The 16,810-nt window shown below is 44.4% G+C and overlaps 1 protein-coding gene across 4 annotated transcripts in view; it reads right to left on the bottom strand.

Annotated features, from left to right (window-relative positions):
* The window catches only part of LOC142935288 (poly [ADP-ribose] polymerase tankyrase-1), a 60,453-nt gene that overhangs the window by 24,207 nt on the left and 19,436 nt on the right, over positions 1-16,810 (bottom strand). For 3 of the 4 annotated variants that reach the window (XM_076079531.1, XM_076079532.1, XM_076079533.1), the window contains exons 5-9: positions 13,856-13,892; positions 11,320-11,395; positions 1,699-1,793; positions 1,362-1,428; positions 837-1,023 (exon numbers count right to left, since the gene is read on the bottom strand). In XM_076079531.1, coding sequence (XP_075935646.1) covers positions 837-1,023; positions 1,362-1,428; positions 1,699-1,793; positions 11,320-11,395; positions 13,856-13,892 — 462 coding nt within the window. Of the gene's footprint in view, positions 1-836; positions 1,024-1,361; positions 1,429-1,698; positions 1,794-11,319; positions 11,396-13,855; positions 13,893-14,091; positions 14,368-16,810 lie in introns of those variants that run through there. The other variant, XM_076079534.1, reaches the window with a different exon arrangement.

Below are 16,810 nucleotides of genomic sequence, written 5' to 3'. Positions count from 1 at the left end.
AATACTATACCTGTCCTACTTACTTATTCAAAGCCTGTTACCCAAAACTATTTTTTACTTTTTGTAAAAAAAAAAAGATATGGAATGGAAGAAATACTATATAGAATAGACCGCTTTGAAGAAAACAAATCAAAAGAACCAACAACTAACAGCAGCAACTGTCCTTTAGTTGTACATAAACTCAGAATGGCTTATGATTCATGTAGCATTTGATTTTTTTTTTTTTGCTTTCATCCGTCTCATTACAAAGATAAAGCAACAAGTGCAGCAGCGAGAGAGCTAAATCGCTAATTATCTTTCAAAGAGTTGCAGACAAAGACTTGTCTTGTCTACTTTGACTCCGCAGATGCAAAGAAAATTTATTCAATTATATCTCCATCCTCTTTTATTAAGCTATCAGACATCAGCAAAATGCTCAATTAAGAAAACACACGCATGGGGATGCATCAAACACACAAAAAAAAAGCAACAGTGGAGAAGATAATAAATATATTGTGAAAGGTTCAAACACACATTCAAATGTATTGCTTTGTCCAACTTACAGTCTAAAACTGAAAGCAGTTTCTTATCACGGATTACTATAAAATACTTTAAATTTGCTGGAACTGTTGTCGACGGTCTCTTTCCAAACCCATAATCGCCTGAATCCAGCTGCAGACAACAACAAGTCCTCTTATCTAAAGATTGAGCTTCACATTCTCTACTGTCGGAACGCTCAAATAAGTTCAAATCAACTGCTCCAAACGTGACGGTTGTAAACACATCCTACTCATTAGTTCATCACCGTGACACATTTGGCAGCGCTGCAGTTTATGTAAATGAAGCACCACGCTCACATGCGAGTCGCTCCTTCAGCTCGGGAGTGGGCGCCATGTCCACGGAGCTCTTGCTGTGGCAGTTGAGCAGCGTCGGGTCGGCCCCGTGGCTCAGCAGCAGAGAGCAGACCTCCACTCGGTTTTTAGACGCCGCCTCGTGCAGCGGGGTGAACTGCCACAGATCCATGGCGTTCACGCACGCCCCATGCTGGGAAAAAAAAAAAAAAGGGGGGGGGAACGGTGGATTAATAAGTGGCAGGAAAGCATTAGGAAAAAGAGCAACGTTTTCTATTGCTGGGAACAATTTCTCTTTGAATTTATTTGAAATAATCCTCAAAGGGATTACGCAGACAGTCCTTAAATACCCTGTTGAAGACTTGTGTATAGTTGGAACATATCCATCTTGTTTTCAATGAAACAACAAAGACAGCGGAACTTTACTCTATTGGGATTCATTTTCCAGCTTTGTTATTTGCTAAAATATTATAATTAAGAGTAATTGCCACTGCCTAAGTAGAGGCCGAGCTAGCGTGTGTGTGAGTGTACCTTTAGCAGCAGCTCAGTAACTTCATAATGTCCATAAGAGCAGGCATTATGTAGAGGCACCAGACCACTGGAAGAAGAAACACACAAAACAGAACTCTTATTAACAATAAATATACATTTTTACATGCCAAATAATAACTAAATAAATATATATTTTTTAATAATCAAAGACTAAACACCCACATTCTTTACGGAAAGCACTGTTGAACAAATATTAACCAGCCTACTTGCTACCAACTACCACTGAAATATTACACATTTAGTTCTTCCAATGGCCAAATCGTCTGTCTTCTTTCAAACCCCACCTTTTTAAACTTTCATTTTTAATTGTACGTACCCCTTGTCCTTGGCGTGAACATCTGCTCCGTGCTGTAGTAGCAGCTGAACTATCCTCACCCTGTTGTATCCTGCTGCCAGGTGAAGCGGAGTGGACTGGAGGTGACACAGAGAGAGAGAGAGAGACAAAGAGGGACCAAAAGAGCAAGGGGAGAGGAAACAAGAGGAGGAAGGGGGAAGTAGGATAGACAGTGGGAGTAGAAAAAAAAAGAGAGAAAAATATAAAGGCAAATGTTAGCCCACACGTTTGTTCTACAGCACTACAGCATATCATTGAGACACAGGCTGCTAAGAGGAACACATCCTGGTTCTGACTGAGCAGTACGCTTCTTACGGTAAGAGAGAAAAAAGGTCTGTTTCACCGCTGAATGAATCAGTCCACAGTTATAAAGCCCGACTCCATTTTTCACCAAAGCTGCGGCTCTGAACGCTTCGCGATGGGACTGAGGCGAGATGGCTTCAGCTCTCCACGCAGCGCTTCCTCCGTATGCTCTCAGCAAAAGGCCATTCTTCTTCAAAGCTGGAGTGACGCCCACTCCCATCTATGCCTCCAAGTCATGATATAAAAGCCATTTCACATCACTGGATGTACTAGGGATCAAATTGTGAATAGGACTGGGATTAAAGCTGCTACGTGGAGCGGGCGGATCTGAGCGTTCTTAGATAGCACACGCATGAGCTAACTAGACATGTGGCGCTCACACAGGTGGCCTGCAGTCTTCAGGAGACATTCAGTCTGGGTCGTGCTAAAAGTCGGTCCACATTCCAGAAAAGCTGACAGGCCAGTTATTTGCCCTCAAAACGTACTAAAACGCATGGCTGAAGTGGAAAAGTAGGCGCATCGATAAACACAAAATGCAAGAAATGTGCAATAGAATCAGAATGAATCATGACGAACATGAAGCATGTGACCAACACGTCCACTGAAGCTTCCCTTTTACTGAAGATGCTGTAACGTTCTTCCAGTTCCTTCCAATTAATACATGAAACAAACATAAAGGCCGTCCATGTTTTTTTTCACACTGCTTTGAGGTTTGACTGGCTGGCTTTTAAGTCATCGGCATCTTGTTGTGCCGTCTTCTTCTGGATTTATTTATTGGCGCTGGACTGGGGAATTAGCGACACCAACTGTTTATCTCGATGAAACAAGTCCTAATATTTGCATAATGGCAGTGGATGGAAATGCACAGTAGTTTGCATTTTCTTTTGCTGATTTTCTGGAAACTTGGTTAAATTGTCTGCTACATGACTGTTTTTAGAAAGAAATGCCACCTTTAATTTTGGAGATTTTACAAATAGTAAGCCAGCAGTGTAAGGAGGAAGACTTTGTGTGAACTTCACATGTGAAAAGGGCTTCATCCTTCCTCTTAAATACAACAACCTACGCATGCATAGATTGTATACATTCATATTCCACCTAATTTAGACGTTACATCATGAATTCATTTCTACATATCTCGCTTCATCAGCACCATTGCCGCCCCCCCCCCCCCCTGGGATCTGGTTCGTCAACGCAACCCAAGTGATTCTGATGACAACAACATTATGCTCTGAAAGATGAACATAAGTCGTGACTGCGGGGGGGAGGGGGGGCAGCAGCAGGTGCAAAGAGAGGAGACCAGCAGTTGCGACTGCTTTCTGGGATGTTAAACATTAATGTCGCCAAAAACACAAGCTGAATGATCAACACACTGGTGTTGGCTTTTCTTTCTTTTAAGAAGCCAATAACAAGGTGATTCACAGGTCACGTATTACAAAAAAAGATTCCTCCTTCATAAATCAGACTACTACATTATTTCATAAGCCATGATGCAAAACCATGGCAACATAAAAAAAAAATAATGTTTACAAAGTGCCTAACTAACAACTTTTTTTACAAGCAACATGAGGGAACATGGTCATGTTCTCACTGCTGGCGGCCTATTTTGTAAATTATGAAGACACAATACTGGACCTCTTCTCACAGAAGGAATAGCTTCAACTTCGGTCTGAAAACTGTTTTTTTTCCATGAAAACAGGGTTTTCAATCAGACGTAAAGTGGAAACGTAGCTCCAGGTGCCATTTCTCTTTGAGCCCATCTCCTGCTTAGTGCTGTTGTGGCCAGATGTCAGAGGCGATCCTTAAAAAAAAATAGAGATCACTGAAGATGATCTGAGTTGAGATGTGAAGCAGCAGCAGTGAGGCAGAGCTGGGTGGACAGATGGTACACTCATATTTACAGGATGTGACAGCAGCGTTTGGAAGGACCAGGACACGCTACACAGTTAGTTATCATCCTCATTTGAAATGCAGCGTCCTTCTGCAAACTCGTTCTTGCAAATTGTGGATAGAAAGAAAACGGGGGGGGGGGGGGGGGGGGGGAACACAGCGTAGCGTGTAAACCAGTGATCAGGTCCTCAGCACATTTACATACTAATAACCTCGCTGCCAGTGAGTCACCAGTTAGGCGCCACACACACACACACCCACACACACACACACACACACACACACACAGTGTGCTTGTACTGTTGCATCACTATGATATTGTTGCCAGGGTCAGACTGGGTTTAAGCTCCGCCTCCTCAATCTGTCAACCCTGTGAGAGCAGTGGGTACATGCATTTGTGTGTGTGTGTGTGTGTGTCAGTCTTGTCTCGCCTTCTCCAGCTCATTTAAATTCAAGTCATATAAAAGCAGCTCCAGCTGAAAGTCGTATTGTGATCCTCGGCTCTGACCTCAGCCATCAATAATCAAAAGAGTCCCTCATGTATCATCTTTCTGGTCACAATACATTCAAACATCCTCCAACGTCCGTCCGCTGCAGCATTCTCTTTTATTTCTGGTGCACTGAATCTATGACGCAAAGATGTTTTTGTTTGGTTTTTTTTGCAGTATGTTTACTGTTTGAAAGGTCACACAGCGACCCTTCAGATGCGCGGAGAAGGAAAAGGATGAAAAATTGATTTTAACGAACGCTCTTTGAAGAAAGTGCAGCAGCACTTCAGCTGAGCCGCAAAGGAGGATCTTCAAATGTCCCCGTGTTTACACGAGCGTAATATTTCTGCTGCTGCTGCCAGCGCTGCGAGTTTAGAGAATGTGGATGAGGCTGTTTACGACAGCTCACAGTTTATGACTGTGAAATGACAAAAAGTGAAATATGCATTCAAGATACCGAGAGATGTGAGAACGAGAGTCCTCTGGGCTTACGGCGCATATTTCAGCTTTTTGTTCTCTGGGCGCAAGTGTCCGATCCCTTGGTGTTTCTATCCATAAAGTGCTTTGATACATGATGACATATGATGCCCGACGGTGGAAAAACCTAGTCGAAGATATTTCAAAGAGAGGGAGTCGGCACTCACAGTGACACGCTGAAAGTGAATAGCAATAAAAAAAAAAATTTGAAAACATTCTGTTGTATGTTTTAATCACCTAAAAGCCTTTCTGTGGAGGTGGGGGTGGAGTGGGAGGGGGGGGGGGGGGGTCAGACACGGGAGGAAAATGAAAGAGGGAGGGAGAGATGCAGTTAAAGCCAAGATGGAAAATTCTAATCTTTCTGTCCGACTTCCCTCGGTAGCATTCGTCTTCTTATTTATGTTTCCCTTCCCCCTCCAGAGAAACACCATCCATCTGACTGGTAGCTGCAATGCCTCCTCCTGTACCAGATACGTTGGTCATCTAACAGCAAAACACAACCGTCTAAAAAAATGTAAAGAAAACGTGACGAAGAATGAGTCGGACCACAAACATCGCTCACACACGTAGATTCAACAATGTAGAAACGCACGGGGGTGTGATCCGCTGCTGTGTCGGTTCCTTCTTTGAGATGTTTCCATTTTTCTTTAACCTCTCTTGCATCCTCCGTTCCCTCACTCCCTCGCTCCCTTCCTATTCTCTTTATGAGCCTGTCAAGCTGTTCCCATGACAACGGCGACTGCTAGCTGTCAGCAGTTGCCATAGCAATGAGACACGATCTATCCGCGAGGGTGAACGGACACATTTGGACCATTTTGTTCAGTGGCGTTTGCATGAGTGTGTGTGTGATGTTATTTCTTATCTTCGCACCTGCAGGACCAAACTATGTCCTATTGAGCTCATGAACCTGTGAATTCATCCACTCGTCTGTTTAAAGCGACACACACAGCTTATTGTCTTTTTCTTTTCTTAAAAATTTAAAATGAGCAAATATTCTGCCAGTAGTCTCCCTTGCACTGGTTTGAGCATCAATTAGCAAATTAATTCGTCTGTTTTAATCTAGACATCCTTTTCAGAAAATGCACTTTGTGGTGATGAACATATTGTGCTGTGAAGAAAGTCCTTCTGTGCTCGGATAAGTACGAGAAAAACGAATCAGAAACTAGACGTTTCTCCAACATCTCTCACTAGACCTCTCTTGAGAAGACGCTGGACCACCAGCCCCCAAGCAGTGCAAAGATAAGTTTAATTTAAAAAAGATTTTCTGGTTACGCAATGACTTAGGAGATAAAAATGAAAAAAGAGGATAAGTTACAGTTCAATGTAAAATAATTAGGAGCAGTGGTGGCTTAACGACAAAACCTTTTCATGTTGAAACAAACAGTGGAACGTCCCTTTAATTTGTCCTCGACTCTTAGCGCCGCCTCAGTACTCGGGTCAGGGCTGCACTTCAGCAGGTGGACGCGTCAACAAGATGAGTGGTGTCAGATGACTGGATCAATAAACATATGAGCAAACCTGTGTGCTCTTCCTTAGACTGACACACACACACACACACACACACACACCTCAACCATCAGCTGTCTACCTGCTCAGCCTCTCAGCTATAAACACTGACTTTTCCGCGGAGCTGCGGGCTCCGCGGAAAAGTTTAAAGCCGAGCAGCTCAGAAAGTAACTTCAGAAAAACAACAACAACACAACACTCGAAAGCAACAGAAAGGGACATGACATGTTCTATATTTCTTTTCCTTTTTTGTGTATCTGCTGACAGGTGCCATTCAGTTAAAACCCTCACAGCTCACACGCATCACTTACGCATTGCAGGTGGAATGAAAAGTTCCATGTTGTTATGTTCAGGGACCACGCTGGTAGCTGGCGTCTATTTTAGCCACTGAGCTCCTGTTTATGACAGATACATGTTTATCTGGGATGTAAAAACGACCCTAATCATATTTTTTAGCGTTTTAAATCAGGCAAAAGGGGAATTTTCATGAACAAAACATACGTATTAATGTAAAGTCAAGCCTCCTGGCCCAGGAAGAACTAACAAATTAACCAACCCTGCAGGACAATTTATCTTCAGTGAGAAGAACTCTGTCTGAAAAGATAATCCAATTATGAATCGCAACTAAACTTTCTTGTGACGGACGATTGTACCTGATAAACTACCTTTGCACCAAAGAGCTGCAGCTGCATACATCTCCCTCGAACAACAACATGCCACGGGCCTGCGAGAAAGCGAGAGGTTAAATGTGTCACCGACACAAGTTTATTAAAACTGCTGACCTGAAATGCTTCTGGATATTTCTATTTATTTGTTTCAGACAGGGCGTCAGGTTTAGACACACACACACCATTCCTACGAGCCTGTGTTGTGGTCACCCGGATGTGTAAACATTTGCGAACTTCGGCGAGACGAGAGCCCCGGCGGCCTCGCCTCTGATCCGCGGGAGAGTTTACAGGCGTGCTGGCGCATTGTTTTTCCAATGCGGAGATGACAGCAACGAAATTAAAAGACATTTACACTCGATTGCAGTGTAAAAAGCTCAGCTTTTCCTCGTAACATTGCCGTCACGTAAACAGATTTCTGAAAGTCAAATATCCACTGGGCTCTATTCCTGAAAAGTTGACTTTTTGGGAGACATATCTCCACCATATGAGGGATGGTAAACACAGTCAGTCTCAGCAGGATAAGCTCCTATCATCAACATTTAAACAAGGCTTCAATGAAAGTCTGTTCTCTTCTCTTTCCTCTCCCTCTCTCTGAATCTTGGTCATGCTCTTCATGCCTGTGTCTTTGAAGTCCGTGCCAGCTAAGGACGCTGGTGGGTGTGATGATTCTCACTGGTAAGATACCGATCCAAAATTCACAATATTCACGAAAAAGCACACAAACACAAAGGCAAACACACACATTCACAACACGAGGAGATCAACAGAGTCCACAACATGAAATATATCCCCTGAAAAACTGACAGTCAGTCGGAGGTTGGAGGTGCTGGAAGCATAATGTCAGTGAGGCAGGAAGGGAGAAAACAAAAGAGACTGTGTGTGTGTGTGTGTGTGTGTGTGTGTGTGTGTGTGTGTGTGTGTACGTATTTGTGCAATGGGTAGTCAGAAAGCACAGACTTTTTTCCTGAGGCAGCAATGTCTGCAGGAGCAAGTGTGTGTGTGTGTGTGCGTGTGTGTGTATATATATATGTGTGTGTGCGCGTGTGGGAGTAAGCGGTAGGTTTCAATAGAGGCAGCTTGATAACGCTCTCCACTCAGCTGTGTTAATAATATCCCACTCTGATGGGCCCTCAATCATCGAGTGCTCTCACACACACAACGCACACGCACACACTCACACAAGCACACACACACACACACAGGCTGTTATACTGCTGTTGCCTGTAGTGTATTCTGTAATAATATATAGTGCAGTGCAATAAGAACAAAAAGCTCTCACTAGTGTGGAGGGAAAAACTGTTTTCCAGACAACGGCTAGATGCACCCATATGTGTCCAACACCTGGTTCCACAGACATGGGGACTGATATTCTACCATAACAGCCTCCACTCTGCTAAAAACTCAAGTTCTCTTGCACCAAACTAGGAAAATCCATCTCTTAAACTGGACCTTGCTCTGTGCACGAAGGCCTTATTATCACGCTGGAACAGGAACAGCACCTTCCCCAAACTGTTTCCACACTATTGTCTGAAATAGTATTTTCTGCTTCAACATTAACGGGCTCCCTTAACTGGAACTCAGGGGCCAAACCCAAACCCTTCCAGAACAAAACTACAGTACAGTACAGTACAGTACAGGGGTGTCCACGTACTTTTGGTCACACAGCATCTCTCTCCATCTTCTTGGCTCTCCTCTCCTCTCTCTTCTCATGTGTGCCCTGTGTGTGTGTGTGTGTGTGTGTGTGTGTGTGTGTGTGTGTGTGTGTGTGTGTGTACAAGCTGAGCTTTTTTTAATTCAGCCAAGAGGCATTTGCAATCAACATTTATGCTTCAGATTTATGTGTTTGTATGCGACTGCATGGTTGAAGAGGGGAGACGGAGAGCCTGTGCCACTTCTAATTAAAATGAAGGAGAGAAGAAGAAAGGGGGGGGGGGGGGGGAGAGGAAGGGGGGCTCTTTTCCCAATTTAAAGAGAAGCGTCATTATTACCAATCATTAGGATTCTGCCACGCTCTGTTATTAGTCCATGATTATCATGAGTGTCGTCTTAACAATTTGTCTCCGTGTGTCTGTGGTCTGAGTGATGCTTGATGTGCCGGCCCACAGTGTCAGATTTAGCATGTTTGCCTGTTATTGCGTCAAGCTATTCTGTCCTACTCTAAATCACTTCCTATTAAGTTTCATAATAGCTAGCTATTATGTTTGAATATAATGGTCTGGTACTTATGTTTTTGTCAGAAGACATTGTCTAGATTGCTTCTTTGTCAGCGCTAAATCGTTTCCGACTGCCATTTACACCCGTCACACTATGAAAGATGCCCAATATCATCAGACTTAAAACTAATCAAGAGACCAAAACAGGCTTTTTATTTGAACCCTACCTTAAAAAAAAAAAAAAGAAGAAAAAAAAGGTCAAACTAAGTCTGACCTGAATCTAAATAAAAGCTGTCGATGGCTGCTCACTCATATTTACCAGCAGACTGATTTCCATTAGTGGATTTAGTGAAAGGACGAGAATGACAAGTGGGAAAGTTCTGGTTGCCACTCACTTTCACCTAATACATAAAGCTGTAGCGCTAAACTCACTGAATAATTTCTGTTAGCAGTGGGAATATAAACCCCCCCATCAACCCCGTAAGTGAAATTAATTCAAAAAAATTGAAGAAATCCGCACTGCCGTGGAAATATATTCCATCTCCTGTGCATGACCGCTTCCAGTCGGAGCAATTAAAGAGTATTACACGTCCGGATTGTTCAGGAGTACAGCTTTTACTGATGGCCCGGTTGGCTGCATTCATCCACTAATGAACCATTACGCTTCAAGGTGTGACCCCCCCTGCATCTCCAGAGAGTTTCAAACAACACATTGGGGTTTCACATCCCCAGCAGGCCACCTGCACAGATAATAGCCTGGAGGATGTTCCCTCACAATTATGGGTGTGCCGGAGATACGATGGCTACAAGCAGCAGCTGAGCACCATCAACGACACTCAGGTACCCATAATTATAGGAAAGAGCCTCTTCAAGGCTGTTACTGCATTTATACGACGGTTACCGAAGGTACGGAGTAAAAAGCTCCCTTTGGCTCCCTGCTGTTACCAGCAGTTGTCATAGCAACCTATCAAATATAGGGGCTCTGCTTTACCGACCAATAGATAACAGCAATGTCCACCCCGTCCCAGGTGATGTCTTTAAATGTCTTGGTTTTGTCGGTCCAAACACCAAAGATATTCCCTTTAGCATGATATGAAACAGAGAAAATCAGGACATTTCCATATTTGAGGGACTGAAAACATTATTTTCTGCCATTTTTTTGCATGAAAAGTGAAAATTCGTTTGTGTTTATTCTTATTAGTCGACTAATCATTGCAGGTCTAGTCGGCAGCAGTCTTCGCTTATGTCAGGTTTAGGAGAGAGCGGTATGGAGGACTGTGGGATATGCACTTACTCATCCCGGGGCCTAATTAGTCACAATGAGCCAGACGTGCTGCTGTGACCCAGCGGAGCTCAGCCTGAGACTCGGGACTCCCCCGGGGGACGCATGAGCGGAGGCCACGGTCACAAAATCATTTTTTTTTTAATCAAGCGGACAAGGTGTAATACGGCAGTAAGTCTCACTCTACACTCTGCAATCTAATAACACCACAATAACTCCCAAGTGCACCACTAGCTGGCTGTTAAACTCACATTTGTGGTTCTTGTCAACATATAGCTAATTAGAAATAGATTATATACACGTAACACAGAGGCGACGTACACAAGAGACCGACTCTAAAAACTTTGCTTTAGTTTGTTTTTACTTTCATTAAACTCAAAGCTTTGAATATTAATAAGACAAAGCGTAACATCAGAGCGTTTGTGGTGCTCAGGAAAACACATTCATCTTTTTTTTCGCTTCTTTTGTGATTACTGCGCATGAATAACAGTCTGTTTGGGTCACGTGACCTGCGATTCATGAGTCAAAAGGCTCTGAACCCAAAATAATTCACTGACGCGGCCACAAAAAAACCCTATAATATGCGAGACACATATCTCTGTGTGAACTCTGTGTGGTGCTTTCCTGTACTGCTGCAGCTCACCCTTCAAAACGGATTCATCTGAAGAAACTATGTCATGAGAACAACAGGAATTACCAACCAGCAAAGACAAATTTACTAAATAAAGAACATCTGCACCTTTGGTATGAAAAATGAAAATCTACTACACGCTGTCGTAATTGTTTTGGTGTCAGCGACAGCATAGTTGGTTTTTTTTGTGCGTACTCTTTCCTCTTACCTTGCGGCCGTCGCTGGCGTGGCAGTTGACGTTGAGGGGGGTGAGCAAGGCCATTAGCTTCTCCTCGTTTCCACTCCTGCAAATGTGCACACACACACACACACACACACACACACACACACACACACACACACACACACACACACACACACACACACACACACACACACACACACACACACACACACACACACACACACACACACACACACACACACATTAGATAGAAAACATCCAACGACATTGGAGGATTAGCACTGTTCCTCGCCAAGGAGAGTGTGGGGGAGAAAACGAGGAGGAATGAGATAAGAAGACTTTCATCTGCAGAAACAGACCGACATAAAGGAATGTTTCAAGGATGGATCGAAGTGTGTGTGTGTGTGTGTGTGTGTGTGTGTGTGTGTGTGTTTTCTTGTAACCGCAACAAGCTAAACAAATCTGTTAGAGAAGAGCCATTTAGCCTAGCCGCGGTGGAGTTAAGACTTTGTTTATGTTGTTGAGCCGTGCTTCCTGGTTCCTAGGCCCACTGCCCTGGCATTGAGTTACCACCAGGAGAGTGTGTTGCCAAGGCAGCGGCCAGTCCAACCATCATCCCCGTGACAGCCGTAAAGGAAGAAGCTGTCAGATGGAGAGAAAGGGATTATTCTTCTATTCTTCCTATGTTCCCTTCCTCTCCCTCTCTCCTTCTACTTTTGTTTTTTCGGTCGGTTGGGTGGTTGGGCCTCTCCTTCATTCTTTTTGTTTCTATTTCTTTCACTCACTCACCAAAAGAGACATTCACATCCTCCCCATCTCTCCTCTCACTCTACCTGCTGCTCTGCTACCCTTTTACCCTCCCGCTCATCTAAGCTGTCCACCTTTACCCTCCCCCTCCACCCTCACTTTCTTCTTCTCCACCTTAACCTCCACTGCTCTGCCTCTTCATTCCTTCCTCCCTCGTTCTTTTACCCCCCCCTCCCTCCTCTTGCTCAACTAGCTGCATCCTCCCGCTAGTAGCCTTACACAAGGGAGCCTTCATTTCGATGCAAGCATCTAAAGGATTTAACAGGGACGAAGGACACACAGTGGTGTGTGTGTGTGTGTGTGTGCTTGTCTGTTTCATAGATGTTTGGACAGCACAGCTCGGCATCTTATAGTCAATTAACTATATGAATCAAAAGCAAGAACCCAAACATATTAATACATAGGTCCGCATTTTGGGCACTCATGTTTGTCAAATAAAGAGGAAGCACTGAGCAGCGGATTGCCGCCTTTGGACAGAGGCGGGCTCGCTGTGCAGCAGCCCTACTCTTCTTCTGTACCACTGTGTAAGGATGCCATCTGTGCCACAAATAAAAAAGGGAAAAAACATCGTAGAAAAACAACTATATCCTATAATGTGTGGGAGTTATTTGACCGAACAACACACACACACAAAAAATAAAAAGAAGTTCCTCTGAAAAATGGCATGGGGGATGAGCCAGTCAGCGGCTCAGCTGTGATAGAGGCACACTGGGTTCACAGTTCACACTTAAACAGCCTGCTGACCCCACAATACACTGGGGTACTGCTATGCTAAGCCAGCTGCTTCCTTGTGTGTGTGTGTGTGTCTGTCTGGGGGGGAGAGAGAGAGAGAGAGAGAGAGAGAGAGAGAGAGAGAGAGAGAGAGAGAGAGAGAGAGAGAGAGAGAGAGAGAGAGAGAGAGAGAGAGAGAGAGAGAGAGAGAGAGAGAGACTGTTGAGGCATTGAGCGCTCAGCCACCCACCCACACACACAATCCCAAACGAAAGCTATGGCATTTCCACATGCAACATGCAACTTTCCCTGGGAAAGAAGGAGCGAGTAATAAACCATTTGACACACAGAAATGCAAGTTGAAGGGAAATCGAAGGCGGCAGCAGCAGATGATGGAATACAAACAAAAGAGAAGAAAGCTCGAGAGATGAAGAAACGGAGGGAGAAGAGAAGAAAGGACAGAAAAAGGAAACGAGATAAGAAACAGAGGGGGGGGGGGGGGGGGGGGGGGGGGGATGAGGAAAGGAAATGAAAGACAGCGAAAACAAGAACGGGGGAAAAAGGCAGAAAAGAGAAGTAATCCAGAGGAGGAAACAAGGAAAAAGGATGACAGAGGAAAAGACAGGAAATGAAGAGATGAAGAATGCAGAGAGGAGAGGAAGCAAGAAAAAACAAGGACCGGAAACAGAAAACATAAGTGGATCAAAGAAGAGAGGAAGAGGAGGTAACAAAGAAGTGAGAAAAGGGAAGAAGGACGAACATAAAAACAAGAACAAAAGAGAAAACGAAAATTATGAAAATATGAAGAGGAAATGAGACGAAACAGTGGAAGCGGAGGAGAGTAAAGGGGACAAGGACAAACGTGAGGATGGGAGTGAAAAGGGAAACAGAAACTGGAGAGGAGCAGAGAAGAAAGTAAGCATGGAAATAAGAGAAGAGAACAAGGAAGCAGGGGAGGAAAGACATGAAAGGATGGAGCATGAAAGCAGGAAAAAGCTTATTAAGGCGTAAAAACAAAGAGCATGCAGAGTCTGGTACTCACCTCGCCGCCTCCAGCAGCTCATCCTTCTTGTATTCACCTAGATGGTTGCAGAAGATCATAGTGTCAGACAAGTGGGCGCCAACACACCGACCACACACACGATCAGACACACACACACACACACACACACACAGAGGAAGGATCTGTCCATTGGGGGAAGAAGACACCCTCTCTCTCTCTTTACATCCCCCCCCCTCTCATCCTCTCTTTCTCTGCCATTCTCACACAGTGCGCACCCCTCTGGCTCCGGTTGCCGTGGCGATGCGTTGCCGGCAGCGACCACAGCGCGTTCATTGTTTGGGCGACGAGCGGCGGACTGACAGGCGCTCTGCCTCTACCCGTCCGTGTGTCCGTCCATCCCTCCCTCCTTTGCCGCGTTTGTCTCCCGGCCGCCGCTCATACCGCCAACCATCTTCCCCTGTTCAGCATCATGTCTCTCTCTTTCTCTCTCTCTCTCTCCCTGCTTTATTTTTTCTCCTCCTGTGGGCTCAGGAGGCGCAGTTACCATCACAAAACACAACTGAAATAAACAAACCCCTCCCCCTACCTCAGTCGCCCTCTCTCCAGCTCTCTCTCCCTCTCTTAGCCCCGCCCCCCCCCTGTATCTATAGTCACAATGCACACACACACACACACACACACACACACACACACACCTTCACATATGTGTCTTTTCTGCCTGGGAAACAGAGAGAAAAGACTGCCAATTGTTGATTCCAAAATAAAATGCAATATGAATTGTATAACAATCCTGATCCTCTAGTTTATTTTCTGTGCGTCATTACTGTCATGAAGTTGTAGGTCTCAAAATAATAAAATAAAAATAAAAAACTGAAGCAGCAGAAGCGGAAATGACTCCTGACGTTTTGTCCCTAACAAGGGTCAAGCTCCAAAAACACTGGATCCTACGCTTCCCCATAATGCAACACAATAACGTCATCCTGCCTCCGTCAACTGTATGTTTTACGAGCTGCCATTTAAAAAAAATTATAATAATCTGGGTTGAGTACATTAAAAGCGGCGAGACGAGATCCAACCGAGCAAGACTATCTTTGCAACTTCTACTGAAGAGTGCCTTCAGGGCTTATTCATGAAAACCAATATATATAACGTTGCCAGCACATTTACTCAATGCAGCTCATCTGTGAAAAAGGGGCCAGAGGGAAAGAGGAAGGTATCAAATTCAAAGGAAGATGGATAAGTAAAGGTGATACAGATAAATGGAAAGAGGATCGAGGAGGATGGGCCGTGTGTGTCTGACGGAGGGGTGGGGTAGGGTGAGGAGCGCGGAAGAAAGGTTACAGAGAAGGGGAAGGGGGGGGGGGGAGGGAGGAACAAAGGATTTGCAGATGAAAGAGAGAAGGGATGATTAGGGATCTGGAAACTGACATGCATGGATTTGACACAGTATAATTGGTGTTAGGGAGGCTAAGGCGGAACAGTCGGGGGAAGAAGAAAGAGTGAGACCGAGATGGGGGGAGATAGAAAAATATGAATACAAAGAGAGGAGCGAGAGAAACGTACAGACGCTGAATTAGATGATGTACTTCTCAGCCAATTTGTGTACTGAGACAATCGTTTCAGGCTACACACCCGACAGTCACGGTCCTTAAAGCTGCTATATCATCATAATCATTAAAGTGCATCACAAACAAATATTTATTCATATTTAGTATTATTTTCCTTTTTTTCCCCCCCATTGGACTACGTTTCTTCCTCATGGAGAAGAATAAGAAAGAGTTGGGAGGAAAACTTTAAACTTTAAACACGTCATGACACGTTGAACTTCATTGCGTTTAGCTATCTGTCACAGTTGGAGTGGGCGGGGTCACCGGGGATACGCACCTCTCTGTGCAGAAGTGGCTTTCTAAACAACAACAAGAGAATATTTGAAGCGATTTCAATCCCACAGTTTTCACCCGTCAAACGTGCATTTCCACCTCCACACGAAAGTCTCAACAGGAATCTAAAGGGAAAGATTTACTTCATGATTTATGACTAACGACAGGAAGGGAGCGACTCGGTCCCCCGATTCAATCAGAGTGCAACTTACACCTGAACAGAAACATATTCTATATCGCGTATGTTCAGCTGAGTCTGCCGTCCTGCAAATGAACTGTAGCCAATACCAGACGTACTTTTTGTGCTCGGCTGCAGTTTTGCTTCCAATATTATTCATGCTTTGAGAGCTGAAGTGATTGTGACTCAGCAGTTTGAATTAATTTCTCTCTCTCGCTCACACAAACAGCACGCGAAAACAAGGACGGGTTAGTACGGCTATTGATCTGCTGCCACTTTGCTCGACTACACTTCCCACACCACATCAAAACATAATCACACGTTTGAAAAAGAAACGGGCGAATAACCGACTAACAAGAGAGACTTAGCAGTATTTTCTGACATACAGAACAATGTTGGGAGCTGTGACACTAAAATATGATTTAAATCTGGCTGAAGTTTGACTTCATTACCACCAGGAGTCGCCAAATACATAAATTATGCCACATGCGATCCAAGAGTACGGTCCTTTAATGGATGGAAAACAACAAACAAGGTGACATAGACACTTATAATTTCCTTGTGACTGTAAGTCCATATCACGCCATTGGACCCGGTGCTGCCAGAATAAAATGATGTGTTAACACATCCCCTCCCTGGCGTGCGTGTTAAATAAGCCTACGAGAGATGAAAAGAAACCACACGAAGGATGTGTGAAGGCGAGGAACTGACTCAACTTATCCCAAAAGCTTAATGCAGCTATGTGGCATAAGACAGAGGAGGATGTATGTATTCAAGTATGTATGAACACATCTGACTGTGTGTGTGTGTGTGTGTGTGTGTGTGTGTGTGTGTGTGTGTGTGTGTGTGTGTGTAGTGTCGACAATCCTGCTGACTCCAAACAGAACAGACAAGGACAGGTTAAAGCTCGGAACGGGCTAGCTGCCTCCTGAATGA

This window comes from Anarhichas minor, unplaced genomic scaffold (assembly GCF_050575085.1).
Source record: "Anarhichas minor isolate MPS153535 unplaced genomic scaffold, ASM5057508v1 ptg000073l, whole genome shotgun sequence".
NCBI lineage: Eukaryota > Metazoa > Chordata > Actinopteri > Perciformes > Anarhichadidae > Anarhichas > Anarhichas minor.
The sequence above is the reverse complement of the archived record's forward strand: the minus strand, read 5'-3'. Positions and strand labels throughout refer to the sequence as shown.